The 26,402-nt window shown below is 37.3% G+C and overlaps 1 protein-coding gene across 9 annotated transcripts in view; it reads left to right on the forward strand.

Moving 5' to 3' along the window:
• Positions 1–26,402, forward strand: part of tipE (temperature-induced paralytic E) — a 55,714-nt gene that overhangs the window by 19,004 nt on the left and 10,308 nt on the right. For all 9 annotated transcript variants that reach the window (XM_073980055.1, XM_073980058.1, XM_073980059.1 and 6 more), the window contains one exon: positions 19,603–21,774. In XM_073980055.1, the coding sequence (XP_073836156.1) occupies positions 20,474–21,774 (1,301 nt within the window). In that variant the 5' untranslated portion in view covers positions 19,603–20,473. The remainder of the gene's footprint in view (positions 1–19,602; positions 21,775–26,402) is intronic.

Below are 26,402 nucleotides of genomic sequence, written 5' to 3' on the forward strand. Positions count from 1 at the left end.
AAATTATTTTTGGGAAGAGGAATATGTCAGGAGGCCAAGTCCGGTGAATACGGTGGTTGAGACATGATAAGGGTTTCGTTTTTGGTAAAAAACTCAAGCATCGGTGTATGAGCTGGTGCGTTATCATGCCCTTTATTTATAGACGAATTTCCTGGGATTATTGTTTTATAGTCGCTATATTTGCTAACCTTATGAGTGCATCGGCTTGCAAATTAATTTTCGAGACAACGGTGGTTGCGATTCCGAACGATATATTTACAAATTTCTTTAAATAGTAAGGTTTAACGGTCCATCAGCCAAGAAAAACTAACACCTATATGTCTCAATAAGCGGGAGAATTCGACTTAACCATTTTTACAGTGTTTTATTTTACATTTATAATTAGATCGCTTTAGTAAAAAGACATTGATGATAATAAATCCTAAACAGCATCAATAGGTGAAAAAATTCGACTTTGTATGAGAGTAGAAAGGTTACAGACAAAATCTGTAGATACATTTAAAATCCTCCTCGGATTGACAATGGACCGAAGAAGTGAGGCAGAAAATGCCAATTTTTAAATTGTCAAGCACCAAGTCCTTAAAAGTTGTCATTAAAACTCATTACGACGGGCCAGCAACTCGGACCGGGGTCTGCTAGTTTATAATACACCTTGAGTTCGATAAACCCACAAGACAAGATCATATTTTTCTGCCGTAACTAAGCCCATCAGGTATTCGACTATCACTACGTCGTACAACACGCGAATTAAAAAAAGTAACAAGAAAAAAATATTTGCCGACAAAGATATACCCTCAGCCTGTGTGAGTTCAAAATTTCATCTACGGATAAATCGAAAAACGGGCAAACAAACAAGATTCTTTCCCATAAAAATTGAGTATTTAGAGGGTTTTCTAAAACTCAAAAGTCCTGTCATTTCAGTTGGTTACAGTATAATTTAGAGCTTGCTCACGAAAAAACATAATATCATTGTAAACTGGACCACGAGGAGTAGCTTCGATATGATTTTCAAAAGGATCTTCGAACAGATCCTAAACTACACTTAAACAAAAATGTTAAACTTTTGTTTAACATTCCCTGGAGTTATTTCATGCTTCATGGAAAGATCTAATATCCTCAGCCTTTAGGTATACACACTTTCGTACGACCAAAATTCACCTCATTGAAATAATGGTTTTAGACCCCAAGTGCATCGAAAGTAAAACTCAGATGAAACAAGTAAGAAAAGTCTATAGTCGGACGGAGCCGACCATGGGATACCCTATACCACTATCCCTGGACAATCGCTCTCCACGGAACTTTTTCAATGATTGTGAAAATGTAATTATCAAATATCAGAGATGTAATGTATAATACTTATGACCAAAACCAAAAAGTTATCTAGCATGACAAAGACATTTTTGTAGCAGGAAAGGCAAATTTAGTTCACACAAACTAAAATGTATTGAAACCCAATAGTGTAGTACTACTACTTCCGTTGTTTAACCGCTACGTTATTGAAATTTTTACCAATTTCACACGTTTCAGTCCATTTAACCCGCTAAGTATTATCTGATATTCACGTTGGTTTGTACGCTTCTTCTTCATCATAAACTCAAACTTTGTTTAAAATTTTGCGGGTTATTATTTTGACCTACAGAGCCGCTACAAAATTGGTTAAAATTTTGTTTTTGGTCCATTTCATCCCCTGAACATTTCACGATCATCACCAAAACTAATTATTTCTATACTGGCCCGAACCCAACCTACTTAAACAATTCATTACAATCGGCCTTAAGCTTGTTTACAATTTTTAATGGACGGACACACATCGCTAAATCGCTTTATCTCATCGAGATATGAATTTTGGCATACGAACTTTTGGAGAGACAATATGTACCATGGGATAAAAATGTGGTTCTCTACACAGAACCCATTATATATTAGGCAGTAGGCCCGTTAATGCAATTTACATCAGAGGGAAGGTCAGTATTTTTTCCATATGTAGGCTTCTTTGCGAAATATATATGTGCTCAAGGAATTTAAATATTGACCAAAAATAAAATGTTTATATTTTTCATACAAAAGTAATGGTCCATTGGTCCGCTAAAGAATATCAGATCATCATTCAAAATTGTAGGCATCTTTTTCGACCTATACTCTTACCCGGTATAATGATGTATAATTGCGACTTCTAGTGAGTTTATTACTACACTACAAACAAATAACGAAATATATTAGGCTGTAACTCTGTTATCTGATCATGCACACCAACATAATTGGCATCAATTGAAAGGTAAAGCGTTCCACTTTCAAGTATATCTCACTTGTCAGGAATGTCACTTCCAGGAATTAATATATAAGCTGAATATTAAAAATGTTCACAATTTTCACACAAAAGTTTTGGTCTATTTAACCCTCTAAATATTATCCGATCGCCATCTCAAATTGCAAGCTTCTCCTTTGTGATATACTCTTACCTTATTTAAAATTACGCGTGGATCGGACTATTATTGAGACCTACAGGGCCGCTAGAAAATTGGATAAATATTATGTTTTTGGTCCATTTCACCCGCTAAATATTTCACGATCATCACAAATAAGAATAGGCATCTATGCTGATCTGAACCCGACCTCCATACAAAATTTCGTGACGATCGGTCCATAATTGCGGCCTGGAGCGTGTTTACAATTCATAATGGACAGACGGACGGACGGACAGACACACATCTCAAAATCGCTTTAATCTCGACGAGATAAAGATTGGTATACCACATTGGGGGTCTCCGACGAATATTTCGCGGTGTTACATGAATTTTTACCAAAACAAACTTATAATACCCTTTTCCACATTGTGGTATAGGGTATAAAAATGAAAAGTGAGATGTACGCCAACTATCAACAGGCTTCTTCATCTGTAAGACCCCCATCAACACGCAAAATTTCGCGAGGATCCGATCAAAATTCTGACCTGTAGTGTGATTGCAAAAAAAAAAATGGAAAAAGTGGTGCATTCCCGACTATTGCGATATCTCTGTTGTTTGACCACCTACGACAACCTACTTTACATCGTTGTAAAGGTGATATTTTCTACCTTCTTTGCCTGGTTACTTTCGATATACCTCTTACACAAGCAGAGATATTCGCTTTGAAATAAAACGTTGACTTTTTCTCCAAATAAGTGTTTTGTCCATTCCGACCCCTGCATACTACACTGTGCAACTGCATTTTTTGGGGGTGGAAAATTTCTTTTGGAGATGAAAGCCCTTGATGAGTATACTAAGAAGCCAAAAGGAAATTTTCGCCATAGTTCAAGTCTCTAAAATATCGCGCGATGAAGTTTTTGATTTTTCCCTATAATACATGGGAAAATAGCTCTATATCTCTGTTTGGCGTTGCTGTAGCTTCGTTTTGAGGTGACATGTCTTCAGTCACATCGATTGGCGAATCTTTTTGTAGAACCTCTCACTCTTCTAACTCAATGCCTTTCATGTCCTTTTCGTCCTTTATTTCATGAACCGTAGTGAAAGTACCACAAGATGAGATTTTTCAGCATCCAAATATTCTACAAAAATGTTGCTCAGAAGATTTTTGGGTACGGTTCTGTTTGACAACTAATCGATTTTGTCCCGTTTTCATTGTCCTCTTTGACATTTAATCGGTTTTGGTTCAGAAATAAACTATGTTTTGTTTTTCTGTATATTCGTCATTTGTTATTTATTGGTATGTAGACATAACAATTGGTTATTGCTTATGTAGACATCTGCGGTGCTTCTGAAAGTTTTATCACAAATAGCTCTTGTAATTATGAACACGGTTATCTCTATTTTTGAACCGAATATTCCGACATTAAAACCGATTTTTAACCGGTTTTAAGTAACCGATTAAACTTATATGTATAGCATAAAAAAATATAGAGTTGTCAATCAAATCAAATTAATTAGCTTATGAAAACTTTGCTAGTTGCAGTTCTAGAACAAAAACCCGTTTTTTTAAACCGTTTTTAAGGAAAAATATCAGTACGCGCAAATATGGAGATCAAAGGCTGGGGGTGAAAAGTTCGGTTTTAAGTAATCGATTAAAATTATATGTGTAGCATAAAAAAATTATAGAGTTGTCAATCAAATTAAATTAATTCGCTTATGAAAACTTTGCTAGTTGCAGTTCTAGAACAAAAAAACCGTTTTCTTAAACCGTTTTTAAGGAAAAATATCAGTAGGCGCATATATGGAGGTCAAAGGCTGGGGGGGGGAAAGTTCTTTTTGGCAATGAATGTCGATGAAGATAATATGATGAACCCAGAAGGACAGTTCTGCCATAGGTCAAACTTCTGAGCTCGGAGTTCCGTAATGATTACACTCCATCTTTGCTAGTTAATTTGTGAGGTTTATGGTATCCTGTATCAAAAAATATTACGAGTTCAATATTGTATGAAGGGAAGTGCATGAAATGGGGTTTTCGTGGACTATATATCGAAAACCAATTATATATTTATTTCGACAAATTTGTTGTTTACATTCTTTATGGTATTGAGGTAATACTGGGTACCACGGAAATAATATAAACTACTTTATGTCCAGCTTCCGTCAAATATTAAAATTTGCGTATGGTAAATGTTTGCAGAAATAATTGTTTACAGTTTTTCCTTCAGCTTGTAGGATTTTCATTTGATCGGTTTGCTGAAATCTGATACCTCTATTCCTCTTTTAATTTGATTATATGTTTTTATCGTCTTCTAGAAGCTCTCAGATACAAATAAATATTTAATAAAAATCCTTTTTTAACCGAATTGTTCGATTGTGGAACTTGTTGCCTCCTAATATTAAAACGTTTTCGATTTCTCAGCAGACTTTCAAAAACCAGATTAATATATTATTACAACGAACTTCCTTAAAAATGCTTATCTTTTCTACTTCTGTCTATTTGGATGAAAGCCGGGTCAGACAAGACTTGGTCCAAATTTTAGATGAAGTAATGTTTTCCAAACTTAGTTAAAATCATATTGGTCCACCACTTCGAGTTCCTCCCCCACAAAAGTTTGAATTGTTTCCTAAAATCGTATATATCTTATTTGGCCATTCTTTCTGACATAATTAGACAGCGGAATTTTATGCAACCCCTATTTTTGGTCCGATTCATGTCAAATTTTGAGACCGGGGATATCTTTGGCTTCTGATTACATTGCAATCGAAACATATGACATATGCAAAATTATGCAAAATGCATAAATTTTTGCATATGCAAAATTTATGCATTTTACATATTTTCTTATGCAACAAATATTTCAATAATAGGTACAAAAAATCTTTGTGTGTACAATTTTTCTGTTTAAAATTCTCTTCAGACAAGTCAATAAAATAGAGAAATGTATAACCACAGCCAAAACCTTCAAAATACCGAAAATCGGGAGGTATCGGGGGCTATATGAAGGCCTGAACCTAAACCGAAAAATTTTAGGTGGAAAGTTTTTTACCCCCAAGGAAGACGTAATGCCAAATTTCAGCCATTTTGGAGGGATATTGAGGCCACAACCTTCAAAATACCGAAAATCGGGAGGTACCGTTCTATGGGGGCTATATGAAGACGTGGACCTATACCGATAAATTTCAGGTGGAAAGTTTTATACCCCCAACGAAGACTTAATACCAAATTTCAGCCATTTCGGAGGGATATTGAAGGCACAACCTTCAAAATACCTGAAATCCGAAGGTACCGTTCTATGGGGGCTATATGAAGACGTGGACCTATATCGACAAATTTCAGGTGCAAAGTTTTATACCCGCAGCGAAAATGAAATGCCAAATTTCAGTCATTTCGGTGAGATATTGAGGCCACAACCTTCAAAATACCGAAAATCGGGAGGTACCATTCTATGGGGGCTATATGAAGACGTGGACCTATATCTAGAAATTTCAGGTGGAAAGTTTTATAGCTCCAAGGAAGACTTAATACCAAATTTCAGCCATTTCGGGGGAATAGTGAGGCCACAACCTTCAAAATACCAGAAATCCGGAGGTACCGTTCTATGGGGGCTATATGAAGACGTGAACCTATACCGAGGAATTTCAGGTGGGAAGTTTTATACCACCAACGAACACTAAATACCAAATTTCAGTAATTTCGGTGGGATATTGAGGCCACAACCTTCAAAATTTCGGAAATTGGGAGGTACCGTTCTATGGGGGCTATATGAAGACGTGGACCCATGCCGACAAATTTCAGGTGCAGTGTTTTATGCCCCAAACGAAGACTAAATACCGATTTTCAGTCATTTCGGTGGGATATTGAGGCTACAACTTTCAAAATACCGAATATCGGTAGGTACCGTTCTATGGGGGCTATATGAAGACGTGGACCTATGCGGACAGATTTCAGTTGTAAAGTTGCATACCCCTAACAAAGACTTAATACCAAATTTCAGCCATTTCGGTGGGATATTTAGACCACAAATCCTTGAATATATTTTTGCATATGGTTTTGCATATGCTCATTTTATGCAGATATGTACAAATATGTCATAATATGCACGATATGCAGAATATGCAAAATATGCAAAAATTTCTGGGCCTAATTCGTTTTATTTTGTAATAAAACGAGTTTCTGTCTAATCAGATTTTCTCTACGACCATCCTAACCATATATGCATTTGCATAGGATTCCGCTGTCTAGACATAATGTACGGTGACTATAGAACTATAGAAAGGAATGACTCACATAATGAGATACACTTGCTTAATGGACTAATTCCGCACATTCAGAAACACTCTCCTTTTGCGCTATGAGCAATAATTCGAAACGTCCACAATCGCTAAGATAGGTACCCTTAAAGTTTTGATATTTTTGCCGGTAAGTTCATACGTCCAAAAAGGCCACAAAATTTTGTAAACTCCAAGAATACAAATTTTGGGGATAAATATATTGTCTGTGAAGCCGATTTTGGATCGGTCGATAGTAAAGGTATTAATACACACAGGCGACAAAGACGACTTGCTTGTTTTCTCTAATATTTATTCGACCATGTTTTGGCAAAGCCCAATCATGTGTTTCGTACTCTCAAAGAGTACCTACTACGAGTAAGATTGGGAGTTCATAGACTGTATTGTCCGATTCTTGGGTAAATATTATGTATGTTTATCCGCACAATAGCAGTAGACAATTTTCGATTGGAACTATTCGATGTTGGATGTATTCAATTTATAGAAATAACTTAAAAAATATTAAAATACCTTGACATATTAAAGTATACCAAATTCCAATTAAAAGGTTTATAAGATGTTAATATGTAATGTATGGGTGTCAAAGATTGGTCCACTAAATACTTTTTGAAAAATGGGTCTAAAAAGGGCGATATCTCGGTATGTATTAAAACATAGATCTATTTTAACCACTTTCAGCATAGATGTTCTCCAACCAAAAAAATCCAAAAATCCTTATTATGGCCAATATTCTTAGAAATTAAATTAAGATCTTCGAATACTGAAAATCTAGCGAAAACAATTGCGGATATTACAAATTCTGAGATATACCAAAATGTGAGCATATGTGGTGTACAACTTACAAATACCGATAACCATACCGAACGTAGTCTGATATGGTAATTTGAACTTATCCGAAATTTTGTTTGGAAGTTACTGGATCAAGTGGACAAATATAGTCCATATTTGAACCTGATCTATATCTAGTAGATATATTGGGATGTGTAAAGTATGGACCAATTCGGCCACCTATTGAGTCCATATTTGAACCTCATCTAAGTCTGGTAGGCATTTCACCAGTTGCAAATTATGGACCAAATCGGTTGCTTCCTTCAAGAGTTATCGTACGTACAAATTTTCCAAACATTTTCGAACTTTTGTGGGGGAGGTACCGGAAAAAGTGGACCGATATAACCCATCTTCGAACTTAAACTAAGTTTGGACAAAATATTACGAAAGCCAAATTTTGGACCGATTCGATTGATCCGTTTGAGAGTTATCGTGCGCTCCAGCCAGCCAGACGGACATTTCGTCCAAACATAAAATACATTTCGTCCAAACATACTTGGGGTCTAAAACCATTATTTCGATGAGGCACATTTTGCCCGTATGAAAGTGTATATACCCTCGTTAGCATAAATGCTGAGGGTATACATATCCAAGAACTAATACATAATATATATTACTCTGTACCAAATTCCAAAATGATTGAGGTCATCCAGATAAACCTCCATCGGAGCGAAACGGCAACTCAAGCCCTGATGGATAAAATAAACAAAGGTAAAATACACATCGGGTTAATCCAGGAACCTTGGACCGTAAAGAACAAGGTTTCCGGACTAAACCACATTAATTACCAACTCTTTTACGCTAATACAGGAAACCGACCGAGGACCTGTATTATATGCCATAAAAACTTATGCTTTCTTTTCTCGCCAGAGTTGTCATCCTCGGACGCCACAGTGTTGAAGCAAGGGAATGGTAATATATACCTCGCATCAATCTACCTGCCGTTCGACTCGCCGACATTACCACCTTCGTCGGAGCTACAGCAACTGGTGAGGAAAATCAAGCAAACAGGTAACGAAGTACTAGTAGGTAGCGATGCTAACTCTCACCACATTTCGTGGGGTAGTACTAATACTAACAAGAGGGGTCAAGTCCTTCTAGAATTTTTGAATACTAACGACCTGATAACCCTTAACATAGGAAATACACCAACCTTTGTTAACAGAGTTAGGGAGGAAGTATTAGATGTAACAATATGTTCAGAAAATCTAATAAACGAGGTACATGAGTGGAGAGTTTCAAAGGAACACTCCTTCTCTGACCATAGGTATATTAGGTTTAAAATATCAAGGCCACCGCCGAATCCGATAACTTTCCGAAATAAATCCAAAACTAATTGGGCTAAATTCGGAAAACAAGTTAAAGATAGACTAGGGCAAGAAGTTGAGGTTTGCCTAAGCAAAGAAGATATTGATAGGAATGTCAATAAACTAACAGAGGCTCTAGTAAGGTCTTTCGAAGAAAGTTGTCCACTTCGAGAGAGGAAATCTGCCTACGAAAAACCCTGGATGACAGGGGAAATTCGTAACAAAGGCAAAGAGGTCCGAAGACTTTACAATAGGGCAAAACGTAAAAAAGCAGCTGTATTCTGGGACAACTACCAAACAAAACTAAAAGAATACAACAAAATGACAAGAAACGCCAAACGGAACTCCTGGAAGCTTTTTTGTGAACAGGTAGATAGCGTGAATGACGTCTCTAAAATTAAAAAGTTTCTATCTAAAACTCACTCACAACCCGAGCTTCTGGTTGATGAGACGGGTAAAAAGATGGAAACAGCCGAGGAAACTCTAAGCCTTCTGATGAGAACGCACTTCCCGTCGAGTACTACGGCACATACAGTGTCACCGATGGAGATAGCTTATGCATCAGAAGAAGCACCAAAAATCAACAACTTGATGATTAAAGAAGCAATAATGAGCTTCTCACCATACAAAGCAGCGGGACCAGACCAGATTTTCCCAGCCTTACTTCAAAGGGAAGTGGACTATATTTCGTCCAATCTGGTCGAGATTTTCAATGCTTGCTTAAACTTTGCGTATACTCCATTGGCCTGGCAAGAGGCAAGGGTAGTATTCATTCCCAAGCCCGGCAAGTCAAGTTATGCAATACCAAAATCTTATCGTCCGATAAGTTTAACTTCATTCTTACTCAAAACAATGGAACGGACGGTCGACACCATGATAAAGAGTAACATCCCTAACGATATGCTCAAGTACAAACAACATGCATACGTAAAAGGTAGATCAGTGGAAACCGCATTACATGAGGTAGTACACCACATAGAGAGAACCTTCGAGATGAAATTGTATACTCTCGCAGTTTGCATCGACATCGAAGGAGCGTTCAACAACGTCAGCACCGAAACGCTAATCCACTCCTTAGACGAGTTTCAGGTAAACCGGGCCTTGAGGCACTGGATAGACCACATGCTAAGGAATAGATGGATAAGCTGCGCGCTACAAGACGTAACAAAAAGAGACAAAGTTGGTCAGGGGACGCCACAGGGAGGAATACTATCACCTCTCCTATGGGTTACCACCATAAATAGTCTACTAAGGAACTTAACCGACGAAGGATTTGAACCCATCTGCTATGCAGACGACGTTATAATACTTCTTAGGGGAAAGAATCCAAATATACTCTGTAGAAGGGCCGAAACGGCTCTAAAAATAGCATACAACTGGGCTAGACCGAGAGGTCTAAATGTCAACCCGGAAAAAACAGAATTATGTCTATTCACTAGGAAAACGAAAATAGGAGCTTACGAAGAACCCGTTTTCCTAGATAAGATGATAAACATTTCTCCAACAATTAAGTACCTGGGAGTAATTCTAGACAGGAAACTTAAATGGAGAGACCATATTCAGGAAAGGGCTAATAAAGCCCACAGATGTTGGTCAACCTGCAGAAGAGCTATAGGCTCAAAATGGGGTTTCAATCCTAGGATGACACACTGGTTATACAGAAGCGTAATTAGACCGATTCTAACTTACGCTTCTGTGGTATGGTGGACAGCTACGGACAAGAAATGCAACGTAAAAGTACTGCAAAAAGTCCAAAGAACGTGCTGCTTAAGTATTAGCGGGGCAATGAGGACTACACCAACTAGGGCTTTAGAGACAATTTTATTTGTCCACCCAATAGAAATTCAGGTAAGGTATGAGGCAGCTATCGCAGCTATAAGACTTAAGTCGATGAGCGAGTGGATCGTAAGAGACCACCAAACATACCACCAAAACATATTACAGGGTGAGTCAATAGATCATATTGTATCAGACCGTATACCTGAAACAATTGAATCCGCCTTGTGTGAAATTTTAATACCAGACAGGGACATGTGGATCGATGGAACCCTAGAACGGATGCCAACTGGAAGCTGTGGGTTCACAGACGGGGCCGTTCTAGGGGGGAGAACGGGTCTGGGTCTATATATCGAAGACCAGGAAACTAGAATCTCCCTTCGACTGCCGGATCATAATACGATCCTACAGGCCGAAATCCGAGCGATCACAGAGTGTCTGAACTGGTTTAAAGCTAACACAAGGCCAATCACTGTAAACATCCTAACGGACAGTAAAGCAGCAATTAAAGCAATAACAAGCAAGACGGTGAAATCAAAAACTGTCCTGCAGTGTAAAAAATCAATCAACGACTACTCCCACCATGGTTCTGTTAACATTATATGGGTACCAGGACATAAAGGGATTAGGGGTAACGAGATAGCCAACTCCTTGGCAAGGCAAGCCAGAGAGCAAGCTACGATAAGCCTAGATAATGCTAAGCCTTTAAAAGCGGCGCGTCTAGAGTTAAAAGCATGGGCAGAAAACGCCCATACATCCCTCTGGAATACTGAAGAGAAAGGGAAAAATACAAAAATCCTCTGGGGAAACCCAGACCAGGATAAAACAAAGGAACTCCTTCAAATGAGTAAAAAAGACATTAGTAGACTGACAGGCATCTTTACAGGACACCTAGGGCTACAAGCACACCTGCACAAAATCGGTTGTGCAGAAAGCAGCGAATGCAGAGCATGCGGAGAGGACGACGAAACGTTGGAACACTATCTCTGTCATTGCCCAGCCTTCGCGACGCTAAGAAACCAATTTCTAGGAAATAACACTATACCAGAACTCCACCAAATTAGGGCAAGCGAGTTCGAAAACTTAAGAGATTATGTCAATGGCACAGAATTTCTTAACTGATAAATTTATTTTCTTTTCAATAAATTAAGCAATAAAAAATTTATTCCCCTTAGGCTTCCGAAATTAGAGCGCACAACAGGCCTATACTGGCTTAAGTGTATGCCACATACGGGCATGTGGCGATTCTTATATTCGCCCCTCTTTTCAACCTAACCTAACCTAACCTAACCTAAATTCCAAAATTGTATTTTAACTTTTTTAAACTCTCTCTTCATTGATTTCATACACCTTGTCTCAATAATTGTTAAAAAATCGACTAAAAGCCTTTAAAATAGCGCTATGTAACCCTACCCAACATTTTAAAATTTCACGATTTTTGGTCATGGTGGGCCCCCCCGAAATGAAATCCTGCGTACGTCCCTGATTTGGAGCATAAAGTCTTATCTCCTTTCGTATGGACTGGACACAAGATGCTCAGGTTCCAATCGTCGGGTATCCGTTCTTCCTGCCAGATGGAGCTAACTAGCTGATGCATACACCTTATCAGCGTGTCGCCTCCAGTTTTAAATAGATCGGCTGGTAGGCCATCAGCTCCTGCTGTCTTATTATTCTTCAGCCGATTTATTGTTGTTTTTACCTCATCTTGGCTGGGCGGTATACATTCAATACCATCTTCTGGGATTCGGACTGTGGTATCTTCGTCGTCTTCGCTGCTATTGGATACCAACAGTTTTGAAAAATGTTCTTTCCATATCCTGAGTACACTATCTGTATCAGTTACCAAATTACCTTGCTGGTCTCTACAGGAGGATGTGCCTGTACCAAAGCCATCAGTTTGATGCTTGACTCTTTGGTAGAATTTTCGGACTTCATTCTGGCTCCTGTACATCTCGATTTTTTCACCCTCCCGCTTTTCCATCTCTCTCTTTTTCCTGCGGAAAAGACGTTTCTCCTCTCTCCTTTTCTCCCTGTATCTCTCTCGTGCGCTACGCGTTGCTACGGATTGTAAAGTAGACCTATATGCCGCATTTTTCTCTTCGGTGGCAGCACGACACTCCTGATCATACCATGGATTCCTTGGTGGAGGCCTCTGGTATCCAAGTATGGATTTTGCGGCTGTTTGCATGGAGTGGGCAATGCTTTGCCATTGCGCTGATATGTTATAGGGATGAGGAGTGCTTTGATTAAGCAATTGGGCTAGTTGAGTGGAATATGCTGTGGCTATCTGTTGTGATTGCAGTTTACCGATGTCTAACTTTCGTGTTGTGTCTTTTCGTACTTTGTTTGCTACGTTTAAGCGGGTGCGTACCTTTGCTGCAACAAGGTAGTGGTCCGAATCAATGTTTGCGCCTCGGAACGATCGTACATCCAACACAACATGATCAATTTGATTTCTTGTTTTTGATCTGGAGACAGCCAGGTGCCCTTATGAATATCGAGATGATTAAATCTGGTACTGCTAACTACCATGTTTTTTGCAGCTGCAAAGTCTATCAGCCTCGAACCATTGTCAGATGTTTCACTGTGGAGGCTGAATTTCCCGACTGTTGGGCCAAAGATATTCTCCTTTCCAATTTTGGCATTAAAATCGCCTAGAATGATTTTAATGTCATGGGCAGGGCAACTGTCATATGTTTCTTCTAAGCGCTCGTAAAATATATCTTTGGTCTGTTCGCCCTTTTCTTTAGTGGGAGCATGAGCGCAAATAAAGCTGATGTTGAAAAATTTAGCTTTTATTCGAATTGCAGCAAGTCTTTCACTCACTGGAGTGAAGCTGGATACCAGATGTTTTAGTCTCCGACTAACTACAAATCCGCAACCAAACTCATGCTTCACGTCATGGCAACTATAATACAGTGCGTCACCTTTAGGTGTTGTTGTGACGCCTTTCCCAATCCATCGTATTTCCTGTGTGGCAGTAATATCGGTCTTGTACTTTTCAAGTACGTCTGCCAATGCGAAGACTGCACCTTCTCTATAAAGAGTGCGAACATTCCAGGTGCAGATTCGCAGATCATGGTCCTTAAAACGTTTGCGGGATTCGCCAACTTTAGAGGGGGCTGTTTTTCTTTTCTTTCGTTTTTTCATAGTATGCTGTTTTTTCTAGGGGAGAGTTACTAACCCGACGCCCAGGTGACACCACGGGGAGGTCAGTGTCCACTTGAGATGAAAGAGGGACCAAGATAAATCCTGGGCTTTGCCATGTTAAAACCGGTCAGGACAGTTGCTTGGTATCTTCCAACCCCAACGTCGGAAAAAATACCAATAATAATATTGGTATTAGTATAAACAATGCCCTCATCAATAACATTCGCTACGCTGATGACACCAGCAGGATTACAACGACTAGTAGTTGCACTTATGAAGACTAGTGAAAAATATGGATAAGAAAAACAAAATATATGATTGTCAGTAGAAAACACGTGGATAGTAATGTACCAATGACAATAAATAACACATAAATAGTACAGATAAACGAAGAGTGGGGTATGTCAAGCGAAATTAAATGTCCAATTGAAGCAGCGAGAAACGCATTTTCTAAATATAACAGAACGCTGACTAGCCATGATATAAGTCTATGAACAAAAATGTGTTTTGTCAAATGCTACATATTTTCTGTATTACTATACTCTGCCGAAACCTGGACGCTAAAACTAGCAGACGTAAAACGAATTAATTCTTCTGAAATGTGGATTTATCGTCGTATCCTAAAAATTCGCGTTTCAAATGAAGAAGTGCTAAGACGGATGAATGTGCAACGAGAAGTTATACGCAATATAAAAAGCCGAAAAACATCCTATTTAGGACATGTAATGCGTAAGAAAAAATATGAGCTGGCTTGGAGCAGCTTATGCTTATGCAAACAAATATAGAGGGAAGAAGACCGAGAGGTAGAAAAAAATATCGTGAATAAAACATTCAAGAATGGACGGGTCTACAAGACGAAAGAAGCCTCCTGAATGCCGCAAAGAATAGAAACCTCTTTATAATAGAATAAATCATATATATATATATATATATATATATATATATATATATATATATATATATATATGCATATTGAATTGTTGAAAATGTAACACACAATTATATGATCACCCGAATACGGGTTGGCAAATAAAGAAGAAGTGGTAGGTAGTATACATAAAATTATAATGTATTATCTAAATTGACATTGGGTGTGGAGGGTATACAGCACCATGCTTTTATATGAACTAGAAAATAGCAATAATTAATTGAAGATAATGTTATGAATTCCTTGCTCCCGAGAATACAATGTTTTCGAGTGTTAAAATCAAATATCTTACAAACTAAAATAAAACAAAAGGATTTTTAAATAATAAAACACAACATCCACGTTAACCCCCGTGCGTACTAGGGCCCTATTCCACGAAACGAAAATTAGCAGAAGAAAACGTTGTTGGAACAGAAATTAAAAAGAGAGCAAATAATTTTTAAGAACTTAGGCATTCAATTAACATATCACTAGACATCGGATTTTGAATATTTGCATATTTTTTATTAATAAAGATACGAAAATTCTGATTGGACAGGCTCATATTTTTTATTTTTTTTTTTGCATATTTTGCATATGCACAAAATAAGCAAAAAATATGCAAAAAATATGCAAAATATGCAACTAATTTTTTTGACGAAAATCGTCAAATTAAATTTGGAAAGTCATCAAAAAGTGTTCTAAATTAAGTTTATTGTCGTTAAACGTCGATTTCTTAACAGATTATTATGTTATTAATTATTATTCCGCCACAGCAATAAATCTGAACTAAAAGACTTAGAAAATTTCCTATAACCCAGCCTTCTTATTACAACATAAGTTGCTTTCTAATACAAATTTGTTCAAAAACTCAATCAGAAATGTCAAAATGAACGTATCCAAATATGTTGATAGTTTCTGCTCGGCCAAATTGTGTGACAGAATAACAAATGAGCTAGAAATTAAGACTAAGACAATATTGAATATTACATAAAATCTTTCTTATTTTACTAATAACATATAACATATATCAACATATACAGGGCAATCATGAATATTTCCCTCCGAATTTTCCGCACGGAAAATAATTTTAGAAAGTGAAACTCTTTTAAAATCAATACTTGTTAAAAGTTGAAAGCTACTAGATTCGCTTCATGATGTCATATTCTAGTCGAATCGACAAAAATATTCCCTTTTTTGGGCATAAATATGGAAAAAAAATTGTGAAATTTGGGAAAGGAAACAAATTATGCACGGAATTTTTATTCATGATTGCACTGATAACTATATTTTAATACCCAAAGGGTATTATGTCTTAGTGAATGAGTTTGCAACATGCAAAAGGAAACGAAATAGACCTACAGTTCCTTTTTATGATCTGCATAGATTCGCACTTATCCATCTGGCCAGGTCTTTTTGAAAACAAAGTACAGGTCACATTTATAGACCAATTTGCATAAAAAATTGGATATTTTTGGCCCTGTTTATTTTGGTAAGAATCAATTCAGATTTGGATATTGCACCCATATATACAGTATAATCTCGATAATCCCTACACCACAGGTTTTGGCGGTGTCCGAATTATCAAATTGTCCGGATTAACGAATAGTAAAGAAAATAAATTATTTTCTATGATTAAATAACTCGTGGTAGTTATATAATACTCTACGTGCTCTAAGCGTTAAAAATAGTGAGATTTTTCTATACGACAATCCGGACATTTTTATTGGCATTGGCCGTATTTGTTCCTTTCCTTACTTTTTACCAATTTACCATGCAACAAGACTCAATTTCCCAAATTACAGAAAACGCCAATCAGATTGTGAAAGTAGAGCTAGAAATGTGACGTTTTTAAAGTATACATCAGGATGTAAGCAAAACACGGACAAGTGTGAAATTTCATTTTTTTGAAAATTAAGATTCCTTGAAATCTTTGCCTTTTAGGTGTATAGTGCCTTTGGCAACTTTAATGACAATATCCTAGACAACAAGACTAATGTGTTGTAAAAGGTCCCAGCAAAATTTGACGGAAGGGGTTCTTTGCGATGACGTGATTTCATGTCATCTTTTGCATTGGTTCAAAGGAAGTCGTGAAAGATCCGATCTTTTCATTAGGATTTGAACCAATGCGAAGGAAGTCGTGAAAGATCCGATCTTTTCATCAGCATTTGTACCCATTCCATCGATCCAATAGAGATGATGTTTGTGTTTTTATTTACACACCTGTTTATTTTCATTTTGGTATGTTCCAGTACTGCAAAAATCTACTAATTTTTACTATTTTTTCCGATAACATAAAGGAAAAATTGTTATCGTAGTAAAAATAAGTAGATTCTTGCAGTTTCTGGAACAGACCAAAGTTGTTAGAACTGTCGTCGTGATGTTGTCTTACATTTCCTGCATATCAAACAACTAAAATTTCTAAACAATTGGTATTATATGAAGTCCCAACCATCGAGCTGAAAATAGAATCGGACTGCACACATTGCTATTTTAAAAGTTCCCTTGTCTGTTCTAAATCTGACATAGAATGAAATCAATCAAATCTCGCTTCTTGGAATTTGAAAAAAAAAGTCCGAAACGAAAAGGAACAAGAATCTGAAAATAAAGAAGAAACTACTTTTGAAAAGAAACAATTTAAAATAAATTAATTAAGCATAAATGGTATTTTCCATAAAAAGTCTCTCCTCCCCGTTCGTTACATTTTGTTCTTAGAGATCCCTAAAGCAAGCCGGGTTGTAGATCCCTACATATTTCCGTCACTAAACAAAAGAGTATAAATTACCAAAATGTTGTTATAAAATAACAAAATTATAAAATAAAAGTAATTTACGAAATAAAAATACTTAAAGGAGTGCATTTGGAGTCCATGTTGAAATCTGAACTGGTGATGGGAAGATAATTGAAAAAACCTTTTGTAAGATGAAAGAATATCAGTTGCGGAGAACGGAGGAAGTAATCTTTTGCGTTGCAGCGGTGGTGATTACATTGCAATTTTGGATGTAAACTTTTGAAAAACTAAACTGATAAATTAATTGTAGCTATTTCATGAATACGTTTGAATTAATAAAGAGTTTTGTTTTTCATGAAAACCATATTTCAATACAGCATTTCCATTTTCCAAACAAGACATGAAAATTTCATGACAAGGGGTTGTTGAAAATGACATGCCAAAGCATTGGTTAAAATGATATGTCAAAGCATGGGTGAAAATGACGTGTCAAAGCATTGGTGAAAATGACATGTCAAATCATTGGTGGAAATGACATGCCAAAGCATTGGTGGAAATGACATGTCAACGCATTGGTTAAAATGGCATGCTTAGGATCCAGAAAAGAACGTCATCTTTTGGGGTCCACGCTCATATAAAATTCATCGATGAAGATGCTAAAAAGATGACATGCTAGATCACTTGCACCCATGATTGAATGTCATCTTTGGCATCGAACATTTTGCTGGGGTGTTATATCCTTGTACTCGATAATTTTTTCTAAATGTTTCTGACTCCTCCATTAAACAACTGTCCAAATTCGAAACATTTGTAATAATTAGTTCAAATTATCGAGTACACGGTCAGGTATAAGTTAATTAATTGTATATTTTCTTTTCGACTGTGTTATCAAAATTGTTTTCCTGTAGCAGGAATGAAAAAACTATATTTTTTTAGCATTCCAAATGCTTTTCTAGCAGAAATATGTTAGTGGTTTTGCCATGTTAAAGATTCCAATTCCAAAGGTTTGACTTATTTTACCACTACCACGCTATTGTGTGGTTTTTCTGAGTGATGTCATTTTGCACTAGTCATTTAGTGTTCTTCGCATCAATTTTAACTATATCCCAATTAAATAAAACTTGTTATTTTTAAAAATTTGGAAACAACAAAACCCGAGATTAAGCTGAAATTATTTTACAACAATAATAAATACACATCTCAACAAAACTGGCAAAAGTGAATTTAAAAATAATGCATTACTTTTCGCCGAGGAGTGAACATTTCCCAAATTCTGCATTAAGCGGTTATATACTTACAATATACATATAAAATTATGTATTTTTAGTGCATTAAACTAAAACCATGTCATCAATATTAAAGCTGCAGTTAGAGCATTTTTCCAAAGAAACTTGTTAGTCTAGATTTATTGCTGTGGCGGAATATCTGGAGAGTCTCAATAACATAATAATCTGCAAAAAAACTATGTTAAACATCAAAAAACTTAATTTAGAATGCTTTTTTGATGATTTTCTAAATTTAATTGACGATTTTTGTCAAAAAAACACTTGCATATTTAGCATATTTTTTGCATATTTTTTGCATATTTTGCATATTTTTAGCATATTTTTTGCATATTTTTTGCATATTTTTGATATGACCCCAAATATCGAAAAATTGACCCTCAAAACGCCTAGATCCAAAATTTGAGTCCAATCGGATAAGAAATAAAAAACATGCTAAAATCCAAAAATAACGGTTCTGTGGAACACAGAAATGTGAAAATTTTCAAAAATATTGCTAAGTTCAAAATGAATAGTTGATAAGTTGTTTCGTAGAATAGGGCCCAGATATAGCTTTTGAATTCATATCGCTACTTTGGCATTGATGTTAAAATTCGGTGGCACCTCATTTATATAACCGATTTGAGATAAATAATTTATGTTCGTCCAACTAAATGGTTCTTGGTAGTCATAAACTGATGATACATAACTGCTCCGTAGGGGATGCAAAACTTTCCATCTGCAATTTGTAGGTATAGTTCCACGCCTTCATTTTTACCGAAATTGCTGGAATTTGGTATTTAGTCTCCTACTTAAACGAAAGGAAGCTAATTGTTCGGTTTTACCTCAGTACAACTCGTGGTGCCGTTCTTACTTGTTTTACATTTATTTTTGTTCTAATAAATATAATATAATAAACTAAATCAAATCTTTACCCTCTTTACAGATATACCATCGAAGATGAATCGTAAGAGAGAAATGACAATTAAGCTGCACGAAGAAGGACCATAGATCGATACATCACACCAAACAACAATTAAGCAATTACAACAAATCAAATGAGAACAAATGTTGGAAAGAGATAACAACACGCTTAACATGTTTTCTGAGCAAAATGACAACAAAACTAAAGTTTATTCTTTGACAAACAACAACATATAGAAAACCCGAATAAATTCCAAGGAGTTTCAAAAGGACAGCTATGATCAGAACGATATAAACGATATTGGAATAAAGTGTGCTAAAAGTTATAAAGATTTAAGAAAACAAAGAAAAAAACAAAAAAAGAATACCCAAAAGAAATTAACTAAAACAAAAACCAAAAAAAAACACCCTGTGATATAAAAATTGCACTAAAAATCATTTCTAGCTAATAAGTTAACACATAAATTCAAACAAACAACAACAATAACAACAAAACACATACAACTAACTTAAACCTCCAATGCCGCTTATTTAACTCTTCAGATTTTGCTCTTCAACTACAACTATCTCTTTTCTCTAACCTCCCGCAAGCAAAGAAAAAAAAACAAACAACAGAAAAACAGCAACAAAGAACGAAACCTAACGCCTCAAAATAAAAAAAAGATAATCTCTTGTTAAACGCGCTCACTAACTAAGCTAAACTAAGATTGAAACAAACTTAAAGGCATAAATTAACACGCTTACTATTTATTAAACTAAAACAACAACAACAAAACGCATTTTTTCAACAAATAATATTTAAGGGAATAATATTAAAAAGAAAATAGTTTAAGACCTTTAATTAATAATTAATATTACAACTAATAGCGTAACTAAGAAATAGCTAACAAATCATGGGTGATGAAATAGAAATTCGCACCCTGCGCGAGAAATTGCTCTTTTATACGACTGCCTTTTTCATATTGCTTGGTACCTTTAGCATGTTTGCTTTCCTCTTTTTGGTGCCCTTCGTCATAGAGCCAGCCTTCACCACGATATTCATGCAATTCGACGAAGTACCCGCCCTGTGCGAAACTTCATCGACAATACACCGTTTCGGGGCACGCAACTGCAGTTGGTCGTCATGCCGTGAGGGTTGTACACGAGAAATATTCGCGTGTACCCAGATTATGGTGAACTATCGCCTGAACTTATACAACTACACGGATGAATTCAATTTCACCGAATACCACATCAATCTGAAGGAGGCTGAGAGGGTAATTCCGCCCAAAAAGCGTACCGATCGCTACACAAGAGCCATACGTGATTACGAATACGATTTGGGTCCTCACGATCCCATGGCAGCTGCCATGGATGACGAGGGAGGGGGCGGTGGCATGGTTATGGAACATTTAAATTTCGGTGATGACGATGGTTCAAATGGTTTCCTTATAGAAGATTCCGGCCAGGATCCGGACAATACGCTGATCAATGCCGATGGCTATGATGTCTTTGAGGAAATCTCAGAGCTGAACAGGGGCCTTATGAGTAGCAATGATAGTAAATATTTTTTTGTTGGCGCCCATCTCTATCCCAATGTTAAGGGATGCGGTTATCCGCCCGTGCTCAATTGTACCATATGGTTTAAGCGCTACACCAGACTGGGTGTCAAATTCCCCTGTTACTATTCCAAGGTGGATCCTAGTGTGGTCATCAGCGAATTGGATTACTGGCAGAATACGCTGAATCTAATCTACTCAATGGCGATTCCAATACCCTCCTTTATAATATCTGTGATTTATTTGACATATGCCTATTTCAAAATCTACAATGAAGACGAGGAGACGGCACCGTTGGATAAGAATGCCGAAGATATGGACATCGATGACGAGGGTGTGGACGACAGTGATGGTGCCGCATTGGCGGACAATGTGGCTGGCAGTCAAGTTATAAATATGCACGATTCAACGACGGGCGAAAGTTGTATTGTGGATGGTATTTTACCCAACGGTGGTCCTGGCATGACAAATTCAATATCACAGCCCGGTTCAGTGACCACCCCCGGCCAATATCGTGTTCAAACACCCGGTTCGGTAATAACACCGAATTCCGATATGAATTCATTTGGTCATCAATTAAAAGTCCAGATGGCCGATGATTTTTCAAGAGATTCTTTGGAGAATGGTATTATATCGACATCAAATTCGGTACAAGGGTAAGTGAACAAAAGTTTTGTTTTGTTGATGTTGTTGGACTTTATAATTTCATGATTTATGTTGTTGTGTGTGTGTGACACATTCGTTGTAATGGTTAACATTTAAAATGGGGTTATCCAATTTTCCAAGAAATAAATGTTAGGCTATTTTGAGTTTGTTTTTGGTCCTATGAAGGGATGAGTTGGACAGATAGTGATGTTGCATATCAAAGTTTTCTTTTTCCCCTGATTGTATACATTTTCGGTAATATTTAGAATTTACTCAGCAAATCTTCCCACCTGTTCAGATCCAGGACTTTAAGTACGCTTCCCATAGTGATAATTTTTTTATATTTTTTTACATATCGCTCATTTACTCAAAGAATGACACATCTTAAAAAACGAGAAAAACGAGTTTTAAGTTGGCGATTGAAAATTGACATCCTAACTTAAAAAGATTATTAAACAAAAACTAAAATAACTATACATACATATATAGAAGTTTCTATTATTGCTAGGATGTTTTTTATTGAAAATGGGCTATATCGGTCCACGTTTTGATATAGCCCCCATAGAACGGTACCTTCCGGATATCGGTATTTTGCAGGTTTTAGCCCCCTTGGTCTTGGTTGGGGGTATGCAACTTTCCATTTGCTCCCATAGAACCGTACCCTCCGGTTTTCGGTATTTTGAAGTTTGCAGCCTCAATATCGCACCGAAATAGTTAAATTTGATATTTGGCCTTCGTTGGGGGTATTAAACTTTCCATCTGGTATAGGTCCATGTCTTCGTATAGCTCCATAGAACAGTACCTCCACCGAAATAGCTGAAATTTGGTATTTAGTATTCGTTGGGGGTATAAAACTTTCCGTATGAAATTTTTCGGTACTTCCCGATTTTCGGTATTTTGGCCTTAATATTTCTATAGTCTTCGTTGGTGGTATAAAACTTTCTCGCCAGAAATTTATCGGTGCAGGTCCACGACTTCATATATCCCTCATAGAACGGTACCTCCCGATTTTCGACTGAAATTCGGTATTAAGTCTTCGTTGGTGGTATAAAACTATCAACCTGAAGTTGTTCGGTATATGTCCAGATCTTCATATAGCCCTGATAGAACGGCACCTCCCGATTTTCAGTATTTTGAAGGTTGTGGCCTCAATATCCCAACGAAATGGTTGTAATTGTGTGTTTAGTCTGCGTTGGTGGCACTTTCCACCAGAAATTTGTGGGTATAGGTCTTCATATAGGCCCCATAGAACCATACTCACGGTGGGCAGAACAGTATAAAGTGATTATCGTCGGTTAACATATTATTCTCCTCCGAGGAATTAGACTTAACTTTTCATATTTACTTCAATTCAGTTCGTGGTTGAGGGTATAAAAAGTTCGGCCCGGCCGAACATAACGCCGTTCTTACTTGTTCTTTTTGCTGAGTTTAAATGAAACAGTTTGACTTCTTTATTTCTTCCATGCTAACAATGAGAACTTAATGGTATAAATATTTGCTTTGGCGACCCTATACGGAATATTTGACCTATAAGCCGAACTAAAGATTGCATTCCACAACTCTTTACTTGTTGCATTGCTTTCCCAACTGCTAATATAATGATTTTCAATCTCGCCTTAACTTGTTTACCATATCGAAGCTTTTTTTGTCTTTTTGTCCTGCGTGTACCACCATGTGACCACTATTTATTAGGGTGACGACTTTTTTACGCCCTCATATCCATGTATCATATTCTGATGAGTTTTTTCCCAGAGTATATTGCACATGTTTGGGATCAGCTTAAACCTAACAAAAGGAATCTCATTCCTCTCAGTGAAGTGACGGAAGAGAAACCAGGCGTTTCCTTGATCTCAGTTTTAAATCTGGTGGCTGCTATTTTCAATTGAACAAAATTGCCCTAGAAATCCTGCATAGAGAAGTTCTCGGTGTTTGATGATTTTGTCGATCAGCACACCTATCTCTCCGAATATTTTCTGCACTCGAACTACTACGCCTATCAATTACACAGAGGGAAAAGATCAAAATCAACACGGTATGGTATCAACATGAGCAAAGGCGTTTTAATTTTTTTCTTCTGTTGTAATTTTTTCAAATCTGACCACTAATGTTGACAAAATGAGCACATACTAGAGATAGGTAATGGAAAGCAATAATCGATTTTTCGAGTTTTCGATTTTGGTCTAAAATTAAAAATGCAATTTTTCGGTGTGCCGATTATTTCAATTGTGTTAAAACTCGTTTTTTTTACTTTTTCATTTTTTCATTTCGTCGATTTTCGAGTTTTCTTTTGAAACAGTAAAACCGCCAAAACTGTGAAACCGCCAAGTCAACAATCTATCGGCAAACTCGAAAATCAACCACAAGACTTGCTACAATACTGCTAAAAGTAAAATTCTCCAACATTAGCCTTACCTGCGAACAGACCAAAGATATATTCTACGACCACCTAGAAGAAACATATGACCGTTGTCCTAGGGCTAGGTAAGTCGACTTTCGATTAATCGTTTAATCGAGTTTTTGCAGTCAAAAGTCTAAAAATCATAGTAGATTTTGGCTAGAGGGTAAAACGCATAATCGATTATCTTGTGGTCGATTTTCGAGTTTGCCGATAGATTGTTGACTTGGCGGTTTTACAGTTTTCGCGGTTTTGCAGTTTCAAAAGAAAACTCCAAAATCGACGAATATTCGATAATAATCGATTTTCTGCGGTTATGAAAAAGTCGAAAGTCGATTTTTAAGACAATTGAAATAATCGCCAATCCGAAAAATCGCATTCGAATCGATTATTGCTTTCCATTACCTATCCCTACGTTGTCCTGTCCATGGGAAAGACGAATATCTTTGGCCCAACAGTCGGGAAATTCAGTCTCCATAGTGAAACATCTGACAATGGAATGATGCTGATAGACTTCGCAGCGGCAAAACACATGGTAGTTAGCAGTAGCAGATTTAAGCATCTCGATATTCATAAGGACATCTGGCTTTCTCCATATCAAAGAACAATAAATCAAATTGATCACGTTGTGATAGATCGAGCGTGTTGGATGTACGACCGTTCCGAGGAGCAAACATAGACTCGGACCACAACCTTGTTGCAGCCAAAGTACGTACCCGTCTCAACGTTGCAAATAAAGCACGAACAGACACAACACGGAAGTTGGACATCGGTAAGCTGCAATCATAACATATACCCACAGCATATTCCACTCAACTGGCCCAATTGCTTAATGAAAACACTCCTCGTCCCGATAACATATCAGCACATCGGGCAAAATATTGCCCACTCCATGCAAACAGCCGCAAAATCCATACTTGGATACCAGAGACCTCCACCGAGGAACCATGGTATGACCAGGAGTGTGGTGCTGCTACCGAAGAGAAAAATGCGGCATATAGGGCTACTCTACAATCAATAGCAACGCGTACCGGACTAGAGAAAAGGAGAGAGGGAAAGAAAATGGAAAAGCGGGAGTGTGAAAAAATCGAGATGTACAGCAGCCAGAATGAAGTCCGCCCGGTCAAGATGAGGTAAAGACACCAATAAACCGGCTGAAGAATAATAAAGCAGCAGGAGCCGATGGCCTACCAACCGAGCTGTTAACTGAAGTCAACACGCTGATAAGGTGTATGCATCAGCTAGTTTGCACCATCTGGCAGGAAGAACGCGTATCCGAAGATTGGAACTAGAGCATCCTATGTCCAGTCCACAAGAAGGGAAATAAGGTTGTGTGCTCCAATTACAGGGGCATAAGTCTGCTCCCTATTGAATATAAGATAGTATCTGACATATTGTGTTAGCGACTAAAGCCTATGGTCAATGAAAAAATTGGACCCTATCAGTGCGACTTTAGACCGGGCAAATACACCATTGACCAGACATTTACCCTGCGGAAAATCCTGGAGAAGACCCAATAGATGCAGATCGACACCTTCCACCTTTTTGTCGATTCGACAGCCCCCTATGTTCAAAGGTATTCCAAGCCTTGTGTGAATTTGGTATCCCCTCAAAGGTCATACGGCTTTGTAAGATGACATTAACTGATACTCGGTCCTCGGTTAAAATAGTAAAGAACCTCTCCGAAGAGTTTATTACCAAAAGAGGTTTCAGACAAGGAGACGGCCTGTCGTGTGACTCTTCAACATCATGCTGGAAAAGTCATACACAAACAGCCATAAGTTACTTGCGAAAGCGAATCTGCTAAAGTCGGTCTGGCAGTAAACGGCGATAAAACCAAGTTGATGGCATCGACGCGTAATACGTCCACAGATCTCGCACCATCTGTGAATATTGTACCTAAAATTTTGAAGTAGTTAATGACTTCGTCTACCTCGGTACCGCCATAAACACAACATCAGCTGTAAAATGCGAAGAAGAATAGTGTTGGCCAACAGATGCTACTTTGGGCTAAGTAATCAGTTTAAGAATAAAGCCATATATCGTCAAACAAAAGCACAAGCAGATAAGGCAGTACTTGGTGTGTTCGAGGGAAAAATTCTTCGAAAGATCTACGGGCCAATCTGCGTTGACGGCGAATATCGATGTCGTATGAACAACGAGCTTTATCAAGTATACAAAGACATCAATATAGTTGAACGAGAACGATGGCTGGCCATGTCATAAGAATGAGTGATGATGATA

Source organism: Musca autumnalis, unplaced genomic scaffold, assembly GCF_047663935.1.
Source record: "Musca autumnalis isolate F117 unplaced genomic scaffold, ASM4766393v1 scaffold_4, whole genome shotgun sequence".
In the NCBI taxonomy this organism is placed as follows: Eukaryota; Metazoa; Arthropoda; class Insecta; order Diptera; family Muscidae; genus Musca; species Musca autumnalis.